A 12,583-nucleotide genomic window follows, 5' to 3' on the forward strand; every position below is an offset into this window, starting at 1 on the left:
ATAATTGCTTAATTTTGTATCCTTAACTAGGCAGTAAGCTTTTTAAGTGATGGGTTATATCCAATTTATTTTTAACTTCCTGGGATCTAGTACCATGCTCAAATTGAGTCGCACAAAAAGTTATTTTTTTAAAGGATCTTAGAGTTGAGTTTTAGCTTCTTTGGGGAGAATTTTTTGTTTTTAAAAATTTTTTAAATTTTTTGAGAGAGAGAATGCAGGGGAGGAGCAGAGGGAGAAGGAGAGAGAATCTTAAGCAGCTACCTCACTCAGTGCAGAGCTTGACATGGGGCTCCACCTCATGACTGTGAGATCATGACCTGAGCCAAAATTGAGTCAGATGTTTAACTGACTGAGCCACCCAGGTGTCCCTAGAGAAAATTTGTAAGGTGAAAAACAAAACTTGTAGTACTTGTAGTACTACAGTACTTGTAGTTTTTCCCCCCTCTTTCTAATGTGAGAGATGAGCCCACTGTGAGTAGAGTAATGTTTAATTAACAATTAAATACCTAAAATTCATAGTCTCAGTTAACACTTTCCATATTATATTTTCTGGCACACATTTTAATAGTGGAAAACAGGGGACTAAATGGTCAAATAACTTTTGGAAGTCTGAGTTAATTTTAAGCATATTTCTTCAGTTATGAATTCTAAATCTCTTGAAAAGGGATACAGTATATAATAATGTTTATTTAACTTAAATGAGTATAGAACCTTTTCTCAAGAAATACTTGTTGATACTGCTAGTTTTGCATACAACACAGTTTGGAAGCAGTGCTTTTAAAAAATGATTTATACTTCTCTGAAAACAGAAAACCCTTGACAAAGTTAGTTTGGACAGCTTGATACTGTAGTTCCTTCCGTGAGGTTGGTTAGTGGATATTTCATAGAGTTGGGATTTTGGCCAAAGAGTGAACCACTCCCTCCCACCAACAGACACACATGCCAGCTCAGGAAGTAAATGGTCCCATGTAACTTTAGGGCTTCAGAAAATTAAACTTTTTTTTTCACTAGCAATAATCAATTGAAGTTAAGGCAGCATATTTTATGTACATTCATGCATGTATATCTTTTTAATTTTTCTGGTATTTTAGATTTTATGTGGCTGGTTTTTCACTTAAGAAAGAATTAGTGGGAATTCTTTTGTAAAACTGACAATATTCCAAACCGAAGGTCATTAAAATAGTTGAATCATTATTTAACTTGACTCATTGAAATGAAGAGGAATATATGCTGTGGTAATTCATATAAAGCTAACTCTAGGATGAGAACCAAAGTCTAAGCAATGGAACTGTTAGACAAAATTAATACACAGTCCTTTCAAATTATATGATTAACAACACTGACCTACTTGACATATGTCAGTATATTGCATGATTTCAGAATATACATTTTTTAAAGAACATTTACCAAAATTGATTACATTCTGGTTCATGGAGCAAATGTCAGTAAATTTAAAAGGATTGAAATGATAGTATGTTCTCTGACCATATTGGAATTATTCCAGAAATCAGAAAAAATAGGTAAGTAGAAAATCTCTGTAGGTTTGGAAATTAAGAAGTAAAATTCTAAATAATCCATAGATCAAAGAAGAAACTCAATTTAAACCAGAAAATATTTTGAATTATAACGAAAGTATGACAAAACTTGTAGGGTGCAGCAAAAGTCACATTTAAGGGAAATTTAAAGCCTTAAATTTATGAATTAGGAAAGAAAGGCTGAAATCAGTGACATAAATATTCATCTCAAGGAGTTAGAGAAACAATAAACAAATTCAAAGAAAATAGAAGGATATGACCCAAACAGCACAGGTAACAAAAACAAAACAAGTGGGTTTATACCAAACTAAAAAGCTTCTACACATCAAAGGAAGCAATTAACAGTGTGAAAAGACAATCCACAAAATGGGAGAAAATAGTTGCAAACTGTAGGTCTGATTAGGGATTAATTTCCACAATATATAAGGATTACATACAACTCAATAGCAAGAAACCTTAATGACATGATTTAAAAATCAGCTAGGGGGAGCGCCTGGGTGGCTCAGTTGGTTCAGAGGGGGACTTGGGCTCAGGTCATGATCTCATGGTTTGAGTTCAAGCCAGTTTGAGTTCGAGCCCCGCATTGGGCTTTGTATTGACAGCTCGGAGCCTGGAGCCTGCTTCAGATTCTGTATCTCCCTCTCTGCCTGTCCCTTCCCCTCTCTCACTCTGTCTCTCTCTCTCTCTCTCTCTCAAAAATAAATAGAGATTAAAGAAAAAAAATTTTTTTATATCAGCTAGGGATTTGGATAGACATTGCTCCAAAGAAGACATACAGGTTGCCAGCAGGTATATGAAAAAATGCTCAATATCACTAACCATTAGGGAAATGCAAATCAAAATCACTGTGGGATATATCACCTCCCCCCTCTCATGATTGCTGTTATCAAACAAAAGACAACTAATGTTGGCAGGTGTGTGGAGAAATCAGAGCCTTGCATACTGTTGAGGAAATGCAAAATAGTATAGTTGCTATTTTGAGGAGGTTCCTCAAAAAGTTATTAATTTTTTTTAATGTTTATTTTTGAGAGAGAGAGAGACAGAGCATGAGTGAGGGAAGGGCAGAGAGAGGGGGAGTCAAAAAGTTAAAAATAGAACTACAGTATGATCCAGCAATCCTAGATAGATATCAGTCCAAACGAATTGAAATCAGAATCTTGAGAGAGATTAGCACTTCCCATGCTTATTGCATCATTGTTCATAATATCCAAGATACAGAAATAATACAGATGTCCATTGACAGATGAGTGGATTAAGAAAATGTGGTATATACGTATAGTGGTATGTGGTATACAGTCTTTAAAAAGGAAATTGTGACGTATCTAAAATAGTCAAATTCATAGACTCACAGAGTGGAATCGTGGTTGCCAGGAACTGGGGCAAAGAGGAAATGAGTTACTCATCAGCAAACCTAAAGTTTCAGTTAGGCAAGATGAATAAGCTCTAGAGGTCTGCTGCATAACCTTGTACCTATAGTCAGCAATGTATTAATATATTAATATTAGTATGTGTAAATGCATATACACTTAAAAATTTGTTAAGAGTAAATTTCATGTTAAGTACACTTACCACAGTAAGATAAAATTAAAAAAAAAATGGAAGGAAATAATCAAGAATAGAAATCAACATAATAGAAAACAAAATACATTAGGGAGGATCAACAAAGCCAAAAATTGGTTCTTAGTCTTTTCAAATAATATTGATAAACCCTGGCACAACTGTCCAGAAAGAAGACTGAGAACATAAATCATGAATAAAAAATGAGACATTACTCTAAATCCTTTACCCAAGCCCATTAAAAAGATGGGAAAATATGAACAAATTCTTGAACTGATTTTGATCATAATAATTGTTGTAATAATCTGAATTTTTCTTTTTCCAATATAGGCACAACAGCAGAAAACCTTCAGTGTTGCTTTGCAGAAGCAAAATCGTGTACAATTTGGGAAGAATATGCACTTCAATGGTAGAATTCCAGAAGAAAGGAATGAAGTTGAATTGAAACGTGCATTTGAGGAAGAGGATGAGAATGAAGAAGAGGTGACAGGAGTTCCTTCCTTTTTCCCTCCTTCTCTCCCTCCCTCTTCTTCTTCCCTTTCTTTCTTTTTTTTTTTCCACGAATTTCTTCTTTTCAGTTGTGATGTACATCTTTGTGACTGTCAGTCTTCCTATGTGCAAATTGAATTTATGTAGATCAGTTTGTAATGAGCTATTAGAGCAATGTGTCATCTGAAATAATAGACTGCCTAATTGACAGAGAAACAGGATATATTCTAGATTACATTTATAAGCCATAGGTAGTTGAACCTGGGTGTTCTGCCATAATTAGCAGTAAAATTGTAAATGTAATGATTTTTTTTTGTAGTGATCACTCATTTTAATTATCTGTGGCAAACTTTTAATTTCATGATGGCTTGACCTTGTTTAGACTAATTCTGGAAAGCCCACCTTCCCCCACCCCCCATTAGTGCTGAGATATTACAGAATGGTTCTAATATGGTGCAAGTTTTTTAATTCTTGAAAAAGTTTTATGTCTAGAAAACTTGAAATTATTCTTAAATATTCACTTTCTTTCATCCTCTATATCCAAATTTATTCCTAATCTTACTCTGTACACAAAGTCTTCAGTTGAGCCTACTTTCTGTCTTTTCCTTTGAATGTTTTTTGAATTTAGTTAATACCATGAGGAGGCTGTTAAGTTTTGCTTTGTCATTGAGATTTTAAATTCTGTTTCTAAGGTCCTAGTCAGGGCATAGTAGAACTTTTAATTAACTGATAAACCATATGAATGTATGCCCATGGTCTTCTCTGTGCTTTGACAACAACTGAATGTTCAGTATGTATGTTTCTACTATATGCCTGAAGATGAGTGAGACTATATGCATTTATGTGTGTGTATCTCCATGTATGTGTGTATGTACACACATGTATTTGTATGTATATGCATATGTTGTGGAGTCTGATACTGTACTGAATACAGACAAATAAACTGCCTAAGACAGTTTAGTGTCTTCTTAATGTGGAATTAGTGAGTCCTGATTAGTCTCTGGAAATTAAATAAATGGTTTTGAAATTTACTTTTTTGTTCTTTCTTAATTGGTATTCAGAGAATCTCTATATTCTCTCCTCCCAAGCATGTTAGTGATATACAGTCTCTGTCCTTTAATTACCTTATAATGTAAAATACTCAACAATGATGATTAATACATAAAGAATGAACTATTGAATAAAAGCCAAGACAATTAAAAGGCATTGTGTTAATACTATGTGATTTTTATAGTTGATAAATGTTATAACATGAAGTCTATGAGTCTCCTTGTCTATCTTTAACTTACATTATCCAGCAGTAAGCTAGTAGTTTGATATTTAAAATGTGGTTTTATTTCTCAGGTCTTAACTGTTCAGGATCTGGTTGATTTTTCTCCTGTTTACCGATGTTTACACATTTATTCTGTTTTGGTGAGTATCTTTTGTATATGTATAGTGTTTGTGTCTGTGTATATGTGCACATATGTATGTATATACACATAAATATCTGTATAATAAGAAAGACATGTACACATTTTAGGCCTGCTTTTCTAAAGGCTTACCATAAATTCAATGAGTTGTAAATCTTCATGCATAAATATTTGTGAAATATTCCCTGCAAGTAAAGCACTTACTTTTTTCTATAAATTATCATAATCTGCTTTCAAGTGATATACCACTTCATGTAGAAGAACCTTAACAATATACTTTCATTTCACCCTTCTTATATTTGTGCTAGTGTTGCATCATAATTATTTTAAAATATATTGCTTCTACATATGTTTACTTCTTCAACATTATATTCATTTTTGATTAAACAATTATTCTTTCGAAAAATAATAGCATTATTGGGGCGCCTGAGTGCCTCAGTCAGTTAAGCATTGACTCTTGGTTTTGGCTCAGGTCACAATATAACAGTTCTTGAATTTAAGCCTGCTTGGGATACTCTCTGTCTCTCTCCTGTCCTGCTCATGCTGTCTCTCCCTCTCAAAATAAATAAACTAATTCCAGAACATTTCATTATCAAAGAAAGAAACCTCTTACCCATTAATAATCACTCCTCATTCTCCCCACCCTCAGCCCCTGGCAACCACTCATGTACTTTCTATCTCTATAGATTTGCTTCTTCTGGATATTTCATATAAATAGAGTCATAGTAAATGTGGGTTTTTGTGTCTTGGCTTCTTTCACATAGTTGGAAGTTTAGGTTATTGATTGAGATCTTTTTTGTTTTTTAATACAGACATTTACAGCTATAAATTTCCTTCTAACCACTGCTTTAGCTGCATTCCATGAGTTTTTGTATGTTTTTTTGTTTCCATTCATCTCAAAATATTTTCTAATTTCTTGTTATTTGTTCTTTAACCCAACAGGTAGTTAAGGGTGTGTTGTTTCATTTCCATATGTTTGTGAATTTCCCAAAAGTTCTTCTGTTACCAATTCCAAATTTTATCTCACTGTGGTCAGAGACCATACTTTGTATGACTTCAGGCCTTTTAAATTTTTGGAGGCTTGTTTTATGGCCTAACATATGGTTTATCTTGGAGAATGTTCCATGTGCATCTGAGAAGAATGTGTATCTGGCTGTTGTTGTGGTGTGTTGTAGACATCTGTTAGGTCTAGTTGATTTAATACTGTTACTCAAATCTTCTTTCCTTGTTGGTCTTCTGCCTATTTGTTATTGAAAGTGGTAATATTGAAGTCTCCAATCGTAACTGTTGAATTATCTATTTTTCCTTTAGTTTTGCCACTTTTCATTCATGTATTTTTGAGGCTTTGTTTTTAGGTGAATGTATATTTATAATTATTATATCTTCATGATGGATTAACTTTATTTCATTATGAAATGTCATTCTTTGTGTATTCTTTTTTTTGGCTTACAGTCTATTTTGGCTGATACTAGTATAGCCACTCTAACTCTTTTGGTTACTATTGGCATGGTATATTTTTCCATCCTTTTATTTTCAATTTCTTTGTGTTTTAGAATCTAAAGTATGTCTCTTGTAGATAGCATATAGATGAATTTTTAAAAATCCAGTCTATCTATTTCTGCCTTTTGATTGGAGTGTTTAATTTAATTCATTTGCTTCTATTTCATTTCATTTTAATTTAATTTAATTTTTAATTTTATTTTAGTGTTTATTCATTTTTGGAGAGACAGACACAGAGAATAAGTGGAGAAGTGGCAGAGAGAGAGGGAGACACAGAATCTGAAGCGGGCTCCAGGCTCTGAGCTATCAGCACAGAGCCCGACACAGGGCTCGAACTCATGAACCATGAGATCATGACCTGAGCCAAAGTCGGATGCTTAACCAACTGAGCCACCCAGGAGCCCCATAGTTCATTTGCGTTGAATGTAATCACTGATAAGATCAAATTTGTACCTACCATTTGTTTTAATATATCTTATTTCTTTTTTGTTCTGTCCCTCCAATACTTTCTTTTGCATTAAGTAGATGTTTTCTCATGAACCATTTTAATTCTCTTGTCATTTCTTTTAACATATCTAAACATGTATATATTAGTAACATAACTACATATATATGTATATTAATTATATATAAATATGTTTAAATATATAAATAAACGTAATATATGATAATTAACATATATGTGTACACACATGTAATATATATACTATTTCCTTAGTGTTTGCCCTGGAGATTATAATTTACATCCTACCCTAAAACAATCTAGTTAGGGGCTCTTGGGTGGTTCAGTCGGTTAGGCGTCCGACTTCGGCTCAGGTCATGATCTCACGGTTCGTGGTTTCGAGCCCCGCTTCAGGCTCTGTGCTGGCAGCTCAGAGCCTGGAGCCTGTTTCGGATTCTGTGTCTCCCTCTCTCTCTGCCCCTCCTCTGTTCACGCTCTGTCTCTGTCTCAAAAATAAATAAACATTAAAAAAAATTAAAAAACCAATCTAGTTCATATTGATCTTCCTCTTTTGTGTTATTATTGAGATACTACTTACATTTTTATACATATAAACCATAATATAACTATTTATTTGTATAGTTGTTTTCTGAATCAGAAGAATGGAATTACAAAAATAAAAGTATGTTTATACTGTCTTTATATTTACCTCTATATTACCTTTACTGAGACTTTATTTCTTCATGTTAGAGTTACTGTCTAGTGTCCTTTTATTTTTGCCTCAAGGACTGCCTTTTGTATTTCTTTTAGGGAGGTCGACTAGCATCAAATTCTTTCAGTTTTTGTTTATCTGGGAATTTCTTAATTTCTTCTCTGGTTTTTATGAGTAGTTTTTCTAGATATAGAATTTTTGGTCTTTTTCTTTCAGCACTTAGAATATGTCTATGGAAGGCATTTATATTTAACTATATCTACAGAAGGCATTTATAGGTAAGGAGTTTTGAGGTTTGGATTACTCACTGAAATTGGATTAAGTTAAAATTAAAATAATTGAACAGGAATGGTAATTATGTTAATTAGAGCAAATAGCATTATCTTCATTAGTTAGCTTAATTTTTTCTTTTAGCTCTCTAGTAAAAGCAGGACCAACTCTGTACTTATGAGCCAATATAAAAGTGATAAGCACAGTATCAATCTAAATGTATTGTTTTACAAATTAGTGATGTTTCAAGTGTGTTGAGCATTCTTGAATAGACCTATAAAATTTTTTTTGTTGGTAAAGCTGTAATAAATTATAGCATCATTTTTATTTTGTTTTTAAAGTTTACTATTTTGAGAGAGAACATGCACGCATGTGCATGATTGGGGGACAAATAAAAGGAGAGGGAGAGAGAGAATCTCAAGCAGGCTCCATGCTTACAGCACAAACTCAGGAGCCATGAGGTTATGACTGGTGCCGAAACCAAGAGTCAGACGCTTAACCGACTGAGCCACCCAGGCACCCCTAAATTATACTATTGTGTAAAAACAATCATACTTTTAGTCTATTCTATGATGAAATAATTTTTCAAATGTGTGTGTGATTATAAAATACTTTAACTGCTTAGATTCTTTTCAAATTTAGTGTTTTATCTTTTATAATATCAGGTAGTAGTATATACATTTACGCACATTTATAACCTGAGAGAGAGGATAGGTTCCATCAAGATTACATTGATTACATTGATATATATAGTAACATTGAAAAATTGGCTTCCAGGGGTGCCTGGGTGGCTCAGTCGGTTGAGCATCCAACTTCAGCTCGGGTCATGAGCTCACGGTTTGTGAGTTTGAGCCCCGCGTTGGACTCTGTGCTGACAGCTTGGAGCCTGGACCCTGTTTCTGATTCTGTGTCTCCCTCTCTCTCTGCTCCTCCCCTGCTCATGCTGTCTTTCTCTCTCTATCAAAAATAAATAAACATTAAAAAAAAATTTAAAAAAAAGAGAAAAATTGGCTTCCAGTTGTCTGATCTCAAGTTTTTCTTTTTTCTTTTCTTTTTTTTCTTTGTTTTGTTTTTAAATTAGATCATATTGGATTCTAATCAAGATGAGGTTCTTAATTATCTCAGTCGTTAAAGTGGCTTGTGTTGTGGTTTGATTCTTTAAAAACTCCTTTCAAATTAGATTTTTTTTCCCTATAGGTTTTTGGTCTTAGTGGAGAAGAATGATTTTTTGCTTTGATAATGCTTAATTTTTCTGTCTTACATGGGCCCAGTAAACTGCAGTGAGTGCCAACAGGCACTTCTGTTACTTTGTGTTATCCTTGTTCTATGTCTGCCTGATCCACAAGGATAGTGACCATGACAGTGTTGTTTATTGTTCTTTCCCTAGTGCCTTTCATTGCATCTGATACTTCATAAAAATTTGCTGAATTAGTAATTGGCTCTTTAACACCACACTAAATGTTAATAACATTATTTCATATATCTTTATCCTGGTAGCTTATGTCAACAGGCATTAATCTCTGGGAAAGAATATGTCTTTTATACCTTGTGCAAAAAAATGTTGAACCAACGGATATTATGTGAGGTTTCAGTGTGGCTTTCCTGAGAATGATATGCTGGGTATTAGATTATGTTTCATTTTTCATGATTTAAAATGAAAGAAACAAAAGCCTAATTAAATTATCAAAATGATCAAAAGTCAGTGGTAGAGAACCAATAGAATGATAGAAAGTTTTAGACTCCAGTCAGCTTTGTGATTATTCATAAAGAATCTGTGAGTCAAATAGCCAAATATTCAAATTAATGAAAAGTCTCAGAATTTATGTTATTATAATGAACTATTGATTTATAATTTTTGATAACTTACTTTTAGTTCTCTGTATGTTTTTATATCTTTTATTTCTTTAAAGAATTTATAAATTTAAGAAACCTGCATTTTAAAAGATGTCAGTTTTGACTAATTCGGGCAAGACCTTTTCCCTTTTTTACTGTGTGAGCAAGGTTTTACTGTTCTGTAAATGTAAATAAACTTTCATTATCAAGAAAACTTCTAGTTGGTATATATGGCCAAAAATTGGTAAAAGTAAAATTATGACCAAAATTTGATAAAGCTAATTCCTCTTTATTATTATAATTATTTTCCTTTCATTTGTTATTTCATTCCACTACTTTCTAGTAGTAACTGGGCAAATTAGTCTTCTCAGTTGATTTTCTTATTTGCAAAATATGGATAACAATTTATAAAGCTATGTTGGATATTAGAGTAAATAGAAGTAATAAAATGCTTAGCGTAGTGCCCAGTATATAGTAACACTCAGTAAATGATAAAAGGATTATCATAGAAGGGTTTCATTAATATATATGATTTCAAGGACTAGGTGTTTTGGTTGTAAGTCCATTTTAGCCAAAGAACTCTATGTCCAAAATCCTTAAGGTAGCATTGTCCAAGCTCTGTTTGAACAGATGTATGCACCATGAAAGGAAAATAGGTATACTGGGGGAAAAAAGGTTCTCTTTGGAAAATGCTGCAAATAATAACCACAATATAGCTTATCATTTTTAAGGCTTTGAGAAATCCTAAGAGCTATGTGAATTTCCTTAGCTGGCCATGTTATAAAGTTTGTGTGTACAGGGGCCATTTTTCTTAAAATAAGGAATACTGAAGGTAATGTGAGAATTGCTGTCCTCAGACTTTTAGGGGTTTTATAGGCTTTCCAAAGGGTCCTGGCCTAGAATTTTTAAGGAAAGAATTTTTAGATCCTCCGGTTTTTCCTAAAAATGATCTCTCTGGCAACCTCAGCTCACCTTCTCTTACTTTTGGTGCTCTGCCCAGATCCCCTTGGATCTCTTTTCATAACAGCTAGAAGTTCCTTAGAGTCCTCAGCCCTGGGGGGAGCACAAATCTTTACACAGTATTGTTACAGTGTTTTTGCACTTTTCAGATGTTCTAGATTGTACATACTGTTTTGTTTTTATAGTTGAGATAAATCAGGGCTTAGAACTTGAGAATATATATTTGGAATACAATGTTAGAACATTTCCTGTACATGTGTTAAGGAGCTTTCACATCAGTGTGCGCTGAACTGGGTCATCTGTTCTGTTATCTGCCTGACCATGTGCCTACATTCTCTCCTTTATTTTCCCAATTTGATGCATACCCTAACTATGATATTTGGTATTTTGAGATGAACTCTGAGTACAAAGCTGTACCATAATGTAAGATGTCAGTTTTGGTGTGACTGGAGGTACTTGCATCAATAAAAGAACAGGTTACTCCCCTAAAAAAAAAATCAAAAACCAAAAAAGAAAAAAAATCCCTCTGCAGTATAATTTATTCTTTAGAGTTTTACTGTGGGATCAAGTTGAAGCCTATCCTCTTCAAGACTTTTTTGCCTGAATCAAGCACTCTTTTTTTTTTTTTTTTTTTTTTAAGATTTTGTTATTAATCTTAATGAACCTAGGTGACTCATTTGGTTAAGCGTCTGACTTTGGCTCAGGTCATGATTTTACAGTTTGTGAGTTTGAGCCCCTCATCGGGCTCTCTGCTGTCAGCACAGAACCCACTTTGGATCCTCTGTCTCCCTCTTTCTCTGCCTTTTCCTTTCCTCCTCCCCCTACCCTGCTTATGCGCGCGCTGTCTCTCTCTAAAATAAATAAACATTAAAAAAAATCTTTCAACATTTTGTTATTTTTAAATAATCTCTACACCCAGCGTGGGCCTAGAACTCACAACCCTGAGATCAAGAGTCACATGCTCCACTGACTGAGCTGTTCAGGGACTCTGAATCTGGCATTCTTGATTGGCTTCCTCTCATGTCCTTCCTTGCTTTCCTCACTTCTGGAACAGTCTCCCTTTTGAATGCTTCCTTATTGTATCATTTGGTGTCTATTTATAGAAAACTACCTAAGATGTTATATTAATTATCTACTGCTGCACTTAACAAACATTTATTATTTTACAGGGTTAGCTATCTGGGAGTGGCTTAGCAGGGCCATTCTGGCCCAAAGTCTCTCATGGGGTTCTAGTCAATATGTCAGTGAGGGCTGTAGTCCTCTGAAGGCTTGACAAGGGTTGGGTGATTTGCCTCTGTTATGACTATTGGCAGAAGGCCTCAGTTCCTTGCCACATAGGCTGTCTACAAGGCTGCCTGACAATCCTCATGACATGGCAGCTGGCTTCCCCAGAGTGAGTGATCTGAGGGAGGCTGAAAGGAAAGACATAATGTCCTTTGTAATCTAATATCATAAATGACATACCTTCTGCTATATCCTACTGGTGACATAGATCAACCCCTGGTTGGACTGTGGGATGGGACTACGCAAGAGATCTTTGGGGCCATCTTGGAGGTTACCACACTAACTTTATAAAAGAAAGACACGTCCATCACTGATACTCATTGTATTGATCCTTCACTGATAACTGCCTTTGTGCATTGTCGTGTAAAAACTTCCAGTGTACCAAATAAAGAAGTCTCCTTTAATGGTTAATTAAGGGAGTGTGTACACATAAGTGTGCCTTTCTTTTCTTGTGCAGAAAAGGATAAACCATGTTAGAAAAAATATATTTTGTCTTGTGGTGGGATATTCTTAGTTCTTTTTATTTTTAATTTTAATGTTTTAATTTTGTTTTTTGTTTTTGGGAGAGAGAGTGCAAGCAGGAGGAGGG

General features: G+C 34.1%; 1 protein-coding gene across 10 annotated transcripts in view; it reads left to right on the forward strand.

The window, feature by feature from the left end:
* Nucleotides 1-12,583, forward strand: part of EXOC6 (exocyst complex component 6) — a 296,860-nt gene that overhangs the window by 151,421 nt on the left and 132,856 nt on the right. For all 10 annotated transcript variants that reach the window (XR_006194679.1, XM_042908852.1, XM_042908849.1 and 7 more), the window contains 2 exons: nucleotides 3,423-3,575; nucleotides 4,926-4,994. Coding sequence is in view for 9 of the 10 variants with exons in the window: in XM_042908852.1 (XP_042764786.1) it covers nucleotides 3,423-3,575; nucleotides 4,926-4,994 (222 nt within the window). In the remaining variant the exon portion in view is untranslated. The remainder of the gene's footprint in view (nucleotides 1-3,422; nucleotides 3,576-4,925; nucleotides 4,995-12,583) is intronic.

Source organism: Panthera leo, chromosome D2, assembly GCF_018350215.1.
Source record: "Panthera leo isolate Ple1 chromosome D2, P.leo_Ple1_pat1.1, whole genome shotgun sequence".
Classification (NCBI taxonomy): domain Eukaryota; kingdom Metazoa; phylum Chordata; class Mammalia; order Carnivora; family Felidae; genus Panthera; species Panthera leo.